The 12,785-nt window shown below is 37.6% G+C and overlaps 1 protein-coding gene across 1 annotated transcript; it reads left to right on the top strand.

Moving 5' to 3' along the window:
• The first annotated feature begins 4,361 nt into the window (after positions 1–4,361).
• Positions 4,362–5,318, top strand: LOC140345009 (olfactory receptor 11L1-like). Its single transcript, XM_072432182.1, has one exon. It carries the CDS (start codon positions 4,371–4,373, stop codon positions 5,316–5,318), a length of 948 nt encoding a protein of 315 aa, XP_072288283.1. The 5' UTR covers positions 4,362–4,370.
• Positions 5,319–12,785: the final 7,467 nt, after the last annotated feature.

Below are 12,785 nucleotides of genomic sequence, written 5' to 3' on the forward strand. Positions count from 1 at the left end.
AAAAATAGATAGACAGACAATGAATGAGTAGATAATGAGTAAACACAATGTGATATTTAATAAACTTTAAGGTTTAGTTTTTTAATCATATTTTATTGTATGTCATCATATATTATAATTAATCATATATATCATATATTATAATTAATTGGACCCGATGCATTAAAACTCTCCAAGACTGGAGAAGATAGACTATTCTGGGAGAACATAGATGGCCCAAAAACGTGGTGATTTCTTGAAAATGTTTTAGGATTAATTGGCAATTATTTTTAATCCTGGATGAGATCCTTTCCAGCCTTGCTGGATCATTTAGTTTCTTCCATGATAGTATATTTTCTCCAGGCTTTGGGGAGCTTTGATAAATCAGGTCCATTGTGAGCCCGAGGTAAGGCCTCAATTTGTGTTGGAAATGTTCCTTTTTGTCTTTCACACTGCTCTGATAATTAAGTCATTAATAATCATTGTTAATTCATTACTAATCATTGCTGAGATAGAGGAGGGTGCACCAGAAAAGAATTATTTATTAATTATTAAAGTGTTATTATCATCGAGTCGTACAAAATAAATGCCCCTAAAGTCCCATGGTGATTGACCGACCCAAAGTGTAAATTTATTTATACCTTAATGAAAAGACAATCTTTCAAAGACAGTAAATCGGGCATGGAACTGTTACCTATGTGACCCCCTGCTGTTATGTGGGAGAGCCTTGACTCTTGACTTTTTGCTGCCTTTTCTCCCATTCCATCCCTGCTTTCCCTGCCGCTTTGGTGGACAGCACAAAACACGGGAGGGAGGACATAAGGGCAGGGCTAAAAAGTAGAGAAAGTTATGGCTGGTGTCCCAGCAGCAGAAGCCTTTAGACCAGATGGGACTAGAGGGTGACACAGGAGGAGGAAGCACAACATGATAGATAAGTTGTCTGAATTGGAGGTTTGTAACACCTCTTTTGAGTCTCCTCTTTTTTCTACTGTGGAGTTGGGGTTCCCCTTTTAAACATTTGTCTAGGAGGAGTCCCTTATTTCTAGGTATGCCCCTGGAGTGAAATGCACATTTTGGACAGGAGAATATCTGACTTAAAAAAGACAGGTAAGAGGTCATCTATATCAATATAGAAGAACAACTTCTTTGGACTTCAACACCATCTTTCACCCTTATATAACATTATTTTTAGCCATTTTAACACTTCTGCCCTGTCCATTTGAGGAAAATTCACACCTTCATCTTTTTAACTTAAATAATACATATATTTAGCTGTACATTAGTGGGCGCTTATCTGGTCATTCCTGCGCTTTATGCCACCGTAGTATGGCACACCCTGTTTGTTCTCCAGTTACTCCAGTGTTACTCCCAGCAGCAATGATATCAAGGAATTGGTTTTCTGCCTTCTGCTCAGGAGCTTGCAGCATCCCCTGCTTTCCTATAGCTGTGCAGCCTGAGATTTACTTTCTCAGCATCCCCAGCACATACTCTAAGGCTACGCACAGCTTAAGGGGATTTTGGGAGTCGATTAATCTCTGGCTTTATCCTGTTCTGCTATTGGCTGCTGGGAATTTATGGTCATTCTATATAGCATTAGGCTTATTATTATTATTATTATTATTATTAAACAAGATTTATATAGCCCGAACATATTACGCAGCGCTGTACATTAAATAGGGATTGCAAATGACAGACTAATACAGACAGTTATACAGGGGGAGAGGACCCTGCCCCGAAAAGCTTACAATCTAGTAGATAGTAGTAGGCTTGCTTACTTGCTGCTGGTGTTTTTATTCCTTTGATTTACTGTTGCTGATTCCCCCTTTTCTGACCCTGTAATCCAGCTTGGGCTGACTTTTGCCTGTGACCCCAAATCTGCTTTGTCTTCTGGACTATTCTGTCTATTCTGGACTTGTCGCTGCTGGAATCTTGCATTATCTGTTGGCTCCCGGTCCTCTGCCAGTCTTTCCCCATATCCATCCTTTATGCACAGAAGTCCTGGGGACAACCGGGTGCTGGGATATTGCAACAACCCTTCCGAGGCTGAGCGGGGGCTTGTTATGGGCAAAGAGTGTGACATTAGATTGGAGGAATGGCTTCTGGTGAGCACTTACATCGGATCTTTTCCGGGCCTTACAAGCACTGATTATTTTCTATATATATAGTTCTGGTGTGCCTATACAAATGCATTCTTTTTGTAATTTCTGTACTGTGTATAAAGTAGAAGTCTTTTTTTAGTGGAAATGAGGCTAATGTTAAATTTTTCAAATTATTTGAAGTGATCAAAGTATTGTCACCAAAAATCGGAGGAAACTTTTGAGGATTTGTTCCAAGTGAATAGAGAAGCTTTTAGTTTTTTACTAATTATGGTCCAGATAACACAGTAGTTCCCATAGGTCCTAATGACCTCAATAGCAATACTTTGATTACATTATATACATTTGCAATACGTTTACATTTCTCAGTTTTGCTCATTCGTGGTCCTATTTCATCACTATCACATCTCTGGTTACATTTGAGGTGCAGTTCTATAGTCCAGTAATATTTAATTTTCCTTTTAAATTTGTTTGTGTTGGCAAAATTTCTTTTCCAATAGTCATAGTAAAGTTTCTTGCTGGTTTAGATTACATTGGCAGTGTTTTCTTACTGTCGATGTGAAAACTAAAAAAGACCTCTACATTTACAAAATTTTTTTAAAACAGTTAATTAAAAAAATTTGTCAAATTAAAAGAAGTGTTTTGATGAACTTTACAGTGGGGGTATGGAAGGCCAAATGTAGTGGGTATTTGGCAGCAACCTGTTGTATTTTACTTGGGAGAGGAATTAAGGGGCATTGACAGTGCTGTTGATAATTGTGGTGCCGGAGGTTTCAGGCATTTTATTTAGGATCCAGGCCCAAGGGTGTATTGCTTGGAATGGATGGACCAAACCCTTTTCAAGTATAAAAATTTGGAGATGTGCAGCATCTGCCAAGTCCAAATACAGCGGCTAAATACCAACTACAATGCCACTAGGTTTGCTTAGAATGTAAAAAAATAGGGTAAAGATTTTTTGGGGAAAATGTTTTAAGGTAACAAATGTTTTATTGATATTTTAATCCTTAGGTGAAAAGATTTCAATATTTCAATTTATGTTTTTTTCTGTTTTGTGGGTATTATAGAATTGGTTATAATTGTTTATAATAGGAACATTTTACATTTCACAACTTAAAGCTTAGAATATAATAACAAAAGGGGTCTTCAAAAAGCTTCCACATTTTCATATTTTTGTTGGAGATTGTGGTGGTGGGAGGAGTAATAATTGGTTGTCTGAGCATGTTGTGGTCCAGTGATAAAGATGGCTGCATGAAAGAGGAACAGGACTCAGCCACACTTTTTGTGGGCACAAGGTGTGCCGGGAGCACAAATTCATCTCCGCATGTGTGCTCAGTATGGGGATTTATCCTGAGACAATTATAGTGGGAACACCCAACCTATAGTACGGATTTAGTGCCATCTAATTTTCACCTTTTGAGACTCAAAGAAGAGTCAGTGGTTATGCTCTCAATCAAAAACATTTTTTGCTGAAGGCATTAAAGAGTTGACAGGGAAAAATGCACCAAAAAGGAAGCCGACTGTGTAGAAAAGTGACGTCATTTGTTTTTAAATTTCCTAATAGAGAGAAAAAAAGTGCAGAAACTATTTGAACACCCATCTTTTATGGTACCCGTCACATGGAATTCCAACCTTCTATCAAAGAGAGTATGGTAGGCTTATCAACAGATTAAGGAATTAAATATAATCCCAGATATACATAAAGCTGTAAATCACCAGTACGTCAAAGTTCCTGTTTGGAGACGGGAGGCTGCTAACTAGGGACAAACCTTTTTTGGAGAATCTTTTTGGATTCTTGAGGCTAAAAAGTTTCTTAATTGAAAGTTGTGGAAACAAAAACATGACATGAGAATTTAACACATTTTCAGGTGAAGAGTTTTCCTGGTTCATGTGTTTTTAATGGTGGGAATTGGTGGAGAATCACTTTTCCAAATTTCTTCCAGTTACGAATTACACTAAACCCAAAGTACTAAACCTACAAAAAGGAAGCAATCACCTTACATTGCTTCATATAGTTACATGATTAATACATGGTTATTGGGGCTGGTCCTGGATGCTCAGAAAGCCTGAAAAGTGATGTGAAATGGTTGAAATAGCAAAAAAATAGTCATTCCTATAAAAATATTTCAATTTAGTATAACTGTGCTACAAAAAAACTAAAATTCTTTGCCAAAAATGCTTTTTTCATATTTGATTTTGTAGATTTTACTTACTCTTCCCTAGTATGAAGATTTTTATGTCACTTAATCTGTTCAAGGGTCCCAGTCACTTCTTGCTTTACTTCTATATGCTCGGATAATGAGTGGTGAAAATGTGACTAAGATAACAGAAATCTTTTTACTTGGATTCAAAACGTTTCATAAAGCCAATGACCTATTATTTATTTTGCTTCTTTTGCTTTATTGTGTGACAGTATGTGTAAACCTTTTGATCATCATCATTGTGTCTTCCAATAAAAACCTTCGCTCCCCAATGTATTTCTTTCTCAGCCAACTCTCTGTATCAGATATCCTGCTGACCACAGATATTGTCCCAAATGCCCTTGTAAGTGTATTAAACAATGGGTCCCTTATGTCCTTCACTGGCTGTATCGCTCAATTTTATGTTTTTGGTGGCTCCGAATCATCAGAATGTTTCATTTTAACTATAATGGCTTATGACAGGTACCTGGCCATCTGTAACCCTCTCCGGTATTCCTCAATTATGAACACCATGATTTGCCTGAGATTAACCCTTTGTTCCTGGTTGTTGAGTTTCAGCTTCATATTGGTGACCACGTTAATGCTATCAACTCTAGAGTTTTGTGGTCCCAATGTCATTGACCATTTCTTTTGTGATTTTGCTCCAATTCTACAACTATCATGTTCTGGAACATCCACAGTTCAAATAGAGGTTGTGTTGCTTAGCATTCCCGTCATGGTTTTCCCTTTGATAATTATCATTCTATCGTATGGAAGTATTGTCATGGCTATCCTAGGGCTCTCATCCAACACTGACCGATGGAAATCTTTCTCCACTTGCAGTTCTCATTTAACCATTGTCTGCATGTTCTATGGGACATTGATTATGACGTATATACTTCCAACCAAGGGTTTGTCTTTGTCTGTAAGCAAAGCCATTTCTGTACTCTATACAATGGTGACCCCGATGCTCAATCCTTTAATATACAGTCTAAAGAACAAAGACATTAAACATGCCATCAAACATTTTTTTAACACATGTCCATGTCGATCATTGTATGAATGAATCGCATTACCTAATAGACATTTGAGTTTGATGTGGTTGTGATTAGTGGTAATTATCATATTGAAATACATTTTTTGTTCTAATAGCAAAATTTATGTTACAGCATACTTTATGGTTTTCTACTTCTTTAGCGGAGAAAAATATACACTATATAAAGTTTTAATAGCAATAACTGAAATGCCAGATTCTCAATCATGATTCCTCCAGAGGTTGCTGGGGGTTTCTTAAGCAATGAGCAGTATGTGCCCCTCAGGTCAGACCAGGGGTGTCAAACTCAAATACACAGTGGGCCAAAATTAAAAACTTAGACAGTCGCGGGTTTATTAAAAAAAATTGAGGAAGTTTTATAGAAACAAAGAGGTTTTGCTTAACATATAATCTGGAATAAGCCTATAATAGAGAAATAGCACCGCTACTACAATTCCCTGCATCAATAAAACAGTCCAATGTGGGGCCACGCATAGGCAGAGAGGCCGCTGGTCTATAGACGTGAGTGATACCGGAAATTGTAGTAGCGGTGCTATTTCAATGCAGCGGCGGGCCAACTGAAATTCATATTTACGATTCCCGCGGGCCAGAGTTTGACTCCCCTGGTATACAGGGAGAGGAGATAACACAGGAGGAAGAAAGCAGAAAACAGGTGACAAAGGGAGGGGGCACAAAATGGTTCAGGCCAAAGGAGGGTAATTATTGCTTGTATGTCTTGTTAATAATAATTGAAGAAGTGGCGCTATTCCAATGCAGTGGCGGGCCAGCTGCAATTCATATTTAGAGTTTCTTTGGCAGCCAAAAAATACCTTTTGGGGGCCAGATTTGGCCCTCGGGTCAGACACCCCTAGGTCAGACTAATGAACACCAATAATCTTTTTGGCTATTTGTAAGGATGACATTCTTCCCAATAGCCAGCAATGTATGAGATATTTTTCTTAATAACCACCACACTAATGTACTGTGAACTATGGAGAGAGTAATTTTAGAAGGTGTTTCCTGAACACCTGAAAGCTAATTTAGGGTTCTCTCAAAATAAAAAGCATTTTTTTGTCGATTTCTTGCTTTAATATATTATATATGCACAGTGGATACCACAGATTTATTGCACTGCCTATTTTTTATGCTTTTTTCCTATTCGAAGTTCTTTATGGCTATGTACACATTTGTCTCTTTCTTCTTATTTTTTTGCAAGTGTTCATGGACAGTAGTATTTAGTAGTGTTGGTGTTCAAATTCGGTTGGCCTTATTTTCGACCCGAATATGGCTGTTCGAATTCGGATAGACCGGACAAAAAAAAATTATTCAGTAAAAATATTCAGATGTGTGTACAATATCTTTGAACGATCGTGTCGTTATCTGTAGGTACAGGATCGGTGCAATGCGATCGTTCGCAGATATCGCGCAGGATCGTTCGTCGTTCGTTTACCAACGATAAAAATTGGAAGTGTGTACGTAGCTTAAGAGATACTTGCGGGCATTTTCTCAGGGTCTGCAATCATTGAGAAGAGTGTGTGATCCCCGGGGCACTACAGGTTAATTAACCTGTAGTGCCCCGGGGATCGTAGTGGAACTGCAGAGTTTATCTGCAGTTCAGTTCCCACGGTCACATGAAAAAATAAAACCTGAAAACTTTTCCTTCGCCCAGGAAGTCCCAGGCAGGGAATAATTTTGCTTTCTGGAACAAAACTGTTTTTACAACATAAAATACAGTATCATACAATATCATGTAGGTACATTGACTGTGCACTTAGAGTGTTAATGACCCCCTTTTACAGCTTGTGCACTCAACTACCTTGAACACGTAGCTCACATGGGGCTTCTGGATGGTAGAAAAACCTTTCCTCCTTTTCTTTTACAGGTAATTGTCTAGCAAAGTACAGAGTCAGTAGACAAGGACAACATCCAATAGGTAGCTGGGGTTGGTAACTGGGAGCATGGGTAGGTTGGGTAAGCCAGTTGAGGTCAGTAACAAGAGGTAGGAAGGCCAAAGGGACAAGCAGAAGAATAATCCGAAGGTAGAACTGGAGCATAAACTGGATCAATGCTTAAAAATGGAAAATGGCTTAATCAGAGTCAAAGTAGTACCCTTTTCCCTGTCCCAGTGTCCTCCCAATTTAAATATTTTTAAAACAAATTTGTAAGTTAAATAGGATTAAAACACATTTTTTGTATAAATTCTTCAAATACATGACCTTCATTTAAGTAGGTGTTGCCATGCTCGGCAACACAGAACCAATAGGGGCACTATGCACTGTAGGTGGAGTGATTCAGCAAACCTCTCTTCCAGGATGAAGAAATTTCCCCATGAAAAGGCACCTTGTATACTCATCCGGCTAACAACTAAATATTACGTTTTCATTATTTTCTGGTATCCTAATTTATCTATTTTTAAAGACATTCTGTTGGGAATAATTTCCTAAGGATAATTGCCAATACACAAATGGGAGGTAATTTTTAAATATCTTTTCTACGGCTATAAAATAAAACACCTAAATACTGTGTTCCCACTATTCTGTTGCATGTTTCACTTTGCAGAATGAACTAAAACTACAAGGATGTCAGTATCATGATACATTTTAAATGTTACATGTACCCCATGGTTCTTTGTTTTTTATTAGATTTCTACAACCTTTTATAATATTTTATGATTGAACATATTGATTCATTAATATAAGAATATTATGTCCTTTCTTTTAAGCAAAAAACGTATTTCAGATGTCAACAAGATAAGGACTTTTTCAATCTGAGATAAAGAGGGTTCTCTGCTTCTTTAGGAATTAAATGCGATCTACAAATATTTTCATAATTTAATTACAAATAATTTCAAACTAAGCTACTCAGAAGAAAGTTACATATAACAAATTTAATTTACTACAACACATGAAAATGACAACTCTTCATCAGCAAACGGAGAATTTGTTTTGTTTTTTTCAGGGAATTTCCTTATTTACAAATCAACATTTAAAAACACAAAATGAATTAAATCCATTATGTATCGGGCAACATGTACCTTTGTTGCTACCAACAAAAATCATATAATACAAAAATATAAATAAGTACACATTGCCACAAGTGGTTCCAAAAGATAGTATTTCAATGAATTAGGGAGAGCAGTGTCACTTTTCAACGCGTTTCGCAGTAGTGAATTACAGCTTCTTCTGGAAGGAATGGTAAGTACATGGGCAAACTGGGTAATGACACATAAACTCGACATTCAATACAATATTGTAGCTGGTGATCCAACAAACCCGGCATAGATGCGGTCCAGGATTACTATTTCTATTTCAGGTTTGCTGGAGAGCTTTAGGACCATTGTGATGTCACCTAGTAAAAATCAATGTTTATTGTAAAATAAAACTGATATAATTAACATTTAAAAAACCTGTTTCTGTTTTACTCTTCTTGCTTTCAGATGATTAGGAGGAACCAAACACGTATCACTGAGGTACTTCTTCTTGGATTCCAAAGTCAGAGTTATTGGAAAGTTATTTTGTTTATGTTACTTTTTATAGTTTACACTGTGACAATATGTGGGAACCTAATTCTCATCCTATTGGTGGTCTTCTGTAGGAACCTACATTATCCCATGTACATGTTTCTGGTACAACTCTCCATATCTGATATCCTACTGACCACAGACATCATCCCAAACACACTTGCTGGTATATTAAGTGACGGAGTGGTCATGTCTCTCTCTGGTTGTATAACGCAGTTGTATATCTTTGGTGGCTCTGAAGCATCAGAATGTTTCATATTAACAGCGATGGCTTACGATAGGTACCTGGCCATCTGTAACCCGCTCCGATATACTTCCATTATGAACATGACACTGCTTGTAAAATTGTCTATTCTTTCCTGGGTTTCGGGGTTTTCTTTTACCTTGGTTACCACCTTATCTTTTTTTTCTTTAGAATTTTGTGGGCCAAATGTCATTGATCATTTCTTTTGTGATTTAGAACCTATTCTGCAGCTGTCTTGTTCTGAAGTATTTCATGTTAAAGTAGAAGTGGTCTTGATGAGTATTTTTGTGATGGTTTTGCCCCTGGTCCTTACCGCAACATCCTATTGGTGTATTGTCCAAGTTATCCTCAAAATGTCTTCCATTGTTCACAGGTCGAAAGCATTCTCTACTTGCAGTTCTCATCTCACTGTGGTCTGCCTATTTTATGGAACATTACAATGAGTACATTGGGTACAGAAAGAAGGGTAGATGGACCCCCCTTCAGTTGCAGTAGACAATAGTAGTGGGTATCTAAGTAGAGCGATTAGACTCAGTGGAGCTGATTTATTAAAGCTCTCCAAGGCTGGAGAGCATACATTTTAATCATGGAAGCTGGGTGGTACAGCAAACCTGGAATGGATCTGGTCCAGGATTAAAATGAGTTGCCAATAGCAAATGACTTTTAAGAAATCCATTCCAGGTTTTCTGGATCACCCAGCTTTACTATGAAAGTGGATCATCACCAGCCTTTGAGAGATTTAATAAATCAGGGCCAGTAGCTGAACAAGGCTAATGGGTTGTGTAATTCGACAATGCCAGGAATTCTGCAGAGAAACAAAATTGGTTCCAGTAGAACCAGGTATACCCAAAACTTTTAGTCCAGTGATCTCGGAAAGCTATCAGGTCTTCCATATATCTAATGTCTTTTACTCTGGCAAACCCTTGTTGCAGAGTTGGGGGGAGGGGGGATTACCTATAGTTGGCATACAGGCAAAAGGTGGCAGGTCAGCATCAGTAACTCTTTTTGAAAATTCCTGTAATATGTAAAAGAGATATGTCTACGTGTGTTTAAGAAAAATGTCTGATACCCCCTCCCAGTAATTACTGAGTAGGGGGCAGGGAGTCACCATTTTCTGATGGCAATTTCAGGGGCATCATTAGGGTTTCCTTTTGCTCAGTCAATCATGGAGCACTAGACTTGAATGAGGAGAATTGTCCTCAATTGCCCCCTAGTACCTGGGGATCCCACACTATCAGTAGTCCCACAGCTGTGCTCATAACATGAATGCAGCCGTGGGAATCATCCTTTCATTGTGGGATAACCTGTAAAAAAAGAGTTTAAAAGTTACACTAAACACACACACACACATTGAATAAATTACTTTAACATTAAAGCCTCGTCTGTTTTTTTAGATATATTTTTATCCATTTCAGAAAACAAGTAAGGGATTTTATGTACCCCTGTACTCTCCAGGGTAGGGTGGCAGACATATGGGATAGGAATGAGCGAGTGAGTTTTGGGTGGTGTAAATTCGCCAAACGAGATCGAATTTAAAAAAAAAGAAAAAAAAGTTCAAGGGCCGGCGGCTCGTGTGCGATCCCTGCCACTGGAGGTTAAATTGGGACAAGTATGCCCATTCAAAATCTATAGTCCTCTCTGGCTGAGGATAGTATTCTGATATATATATATATATATATATATATATATATATATATATATATATGCCATATACAGAATTACAGAAAGCCATATATACTACCCCTTCTGTACCACAATTTACAATACTGTTTAGTTTTTTCTCAATATTCACTGGTATTTGGAAAGTGTCTGTCTCTCTATAAATCTATTGACATGAATTGCATCTCCCACATGGGAAGGTGCCTGATTGTGTGAGCTTCAACTCCCCTTGAAGTATGAAACTGGCTTTTTACCAATTTGTCCATTAAGGAGGGAACTTTCTTGTATGTAAACTGTGGGTGGGGAGGAATTAGGTTCTTAAGAATGGGGTCTGAAGTCAAAAGCGGCCAATGTCTGTTGCATTTATTTCTAAGTTCTCTACCTTGGTCAGAAAATCTGCTAACATTTCTTAGTTTGTTCTCCATTCTTTCTCTAGGAAAATTAGATTGATATAACAACTCTGTTCTTGTTTTGTTTTTAACCCTATGGTATGTCTTCTTCAATAATTTGTGACTGTAACCCCTTTGAAAAGTCTATCTCGTAATATTTTGGCTGCTTTTTCAACGTCACTTTCAAGAGTACAATTTCTCCTAATCCTTAAGTATTGACAATGCAGAATATTCCTTATTAGATGTTTCGGATGGGCACTCTCTGACCGCAGGATAGTGTGCAGTAGGTTTCCGGTACAAAATGGAGATTGGGGTTAAGTCAGAATCAATTTTAATTTCAATGACAAGAAAGGATAACACTTGTTTGCTATACTCGTATGTAAATTTCAGATTGAATGAGTTGCATGTTAGTTGTTCAATAAATTCGACCAGGCACTTTTCGATGCCTGACCAGAGCATGAAAACGTTGTTGATGTATCTTCGCCACAACAAGATGTGGCAAAGATTCATTGACAAGCCATCACTGAAGAATACCTCCTTCTCCCATCCCCCAGATACAGGTTGGCATAAGTGGGGTCACATCGTGTCCCCATAGCCACCCCCTGTACCTGGAAGAAGGTACAGTTGTCAAACAGGAACACATTCCTAGTTATTCCTAGTTACCTTCCAGTCTCTTTGTATGGGGATACTAGAGTATAGTGCCTCGAAGTCAATTCCTACCAGAATAGTACAGATACAGTGAGATTATCAAAACCTTTAGGCAACTCCGTTGTGTCCTTTAAATATGAAGGTAAGCTATAAACCAAAGGTCTTAGTTGAACATCAACAAAATGACTTGCATTTACTAATATATTCCTGAGATATTAGGTCGCCCCGGATCAATATTAGGATTAATATTGGAATACCTATTGATTAATAGGGCCTAATATTAGTTGATTATTAGGTGATTAATCAATTGTTTATGCACTTTTGGCAGTGCATAAAATACTGGTATTTTGGGATACTTAATATTTAGGAATTCATATGTGACTTTATTATGAATCCCTCTAGAAAGTGCATGATCAATATTGGAATAAAGTTCTAGTTGGAAGTCCTTAATTGCCTTAAGTCCTTAATTTGAGAGTACCAATCCTTATTGTTCAATATCTCCAAGCCCATATTCTTGTATTGTTTTACATCCATTATTACTATATTTCCGCCTTTATCAGACGTTTTTATTATTATTGTTGGATTTTTTTGCAGGCTATATATCGCCTGCTATTGTGCCTTAGATAGATTCTTGTTCCTTAATTGGGAATTGTCCAGAAAATTAACGTCATTCATGACTTGCTGTACAAATAAAAAAATATCAGTTTTGATGAAAGTCAGGGAACCTCGCTGACCTAGGGCAGAAAGGAAAATCCCTTTGATTCACCTCATTTATACTTAGGGAATTGACTTTTTCACTCTGATTGCACACACTAATAGAGGGATCACTTTGACTGGTGACATTTTCCTGTGATAATTCCATTAGATTTTTTAAAACACGAAAATCAAGGGAATTAAAATGTTCACATTCTGTCTCAAATTCTCAATGTCCACTGGTAGTTCCTTCCTTGCTTGCAAAGGGTGCCTTATAAAAAAGGTTCCTTGCAAACAAGTGGACATCTTTACTAAATTCAAACCTATCAACTGTGCCTGCCAGACAG

Source organism: Pyxicephalus adspersus, unplaced genomic scaffold (assembly GCF_032062135.1).
Source record: "Pyxicephalus adspersus unplaced genomic scaffold, UCB_Pads_2.0 Sca326, whole genome shotgun sequence".
Lineage (NCBI taxonomy): Eukaryota > Metazoa > Chordata > Amphibia > Anura > Pyxicephalidae > Pyxicephalus > Pyxicephalus adspersus.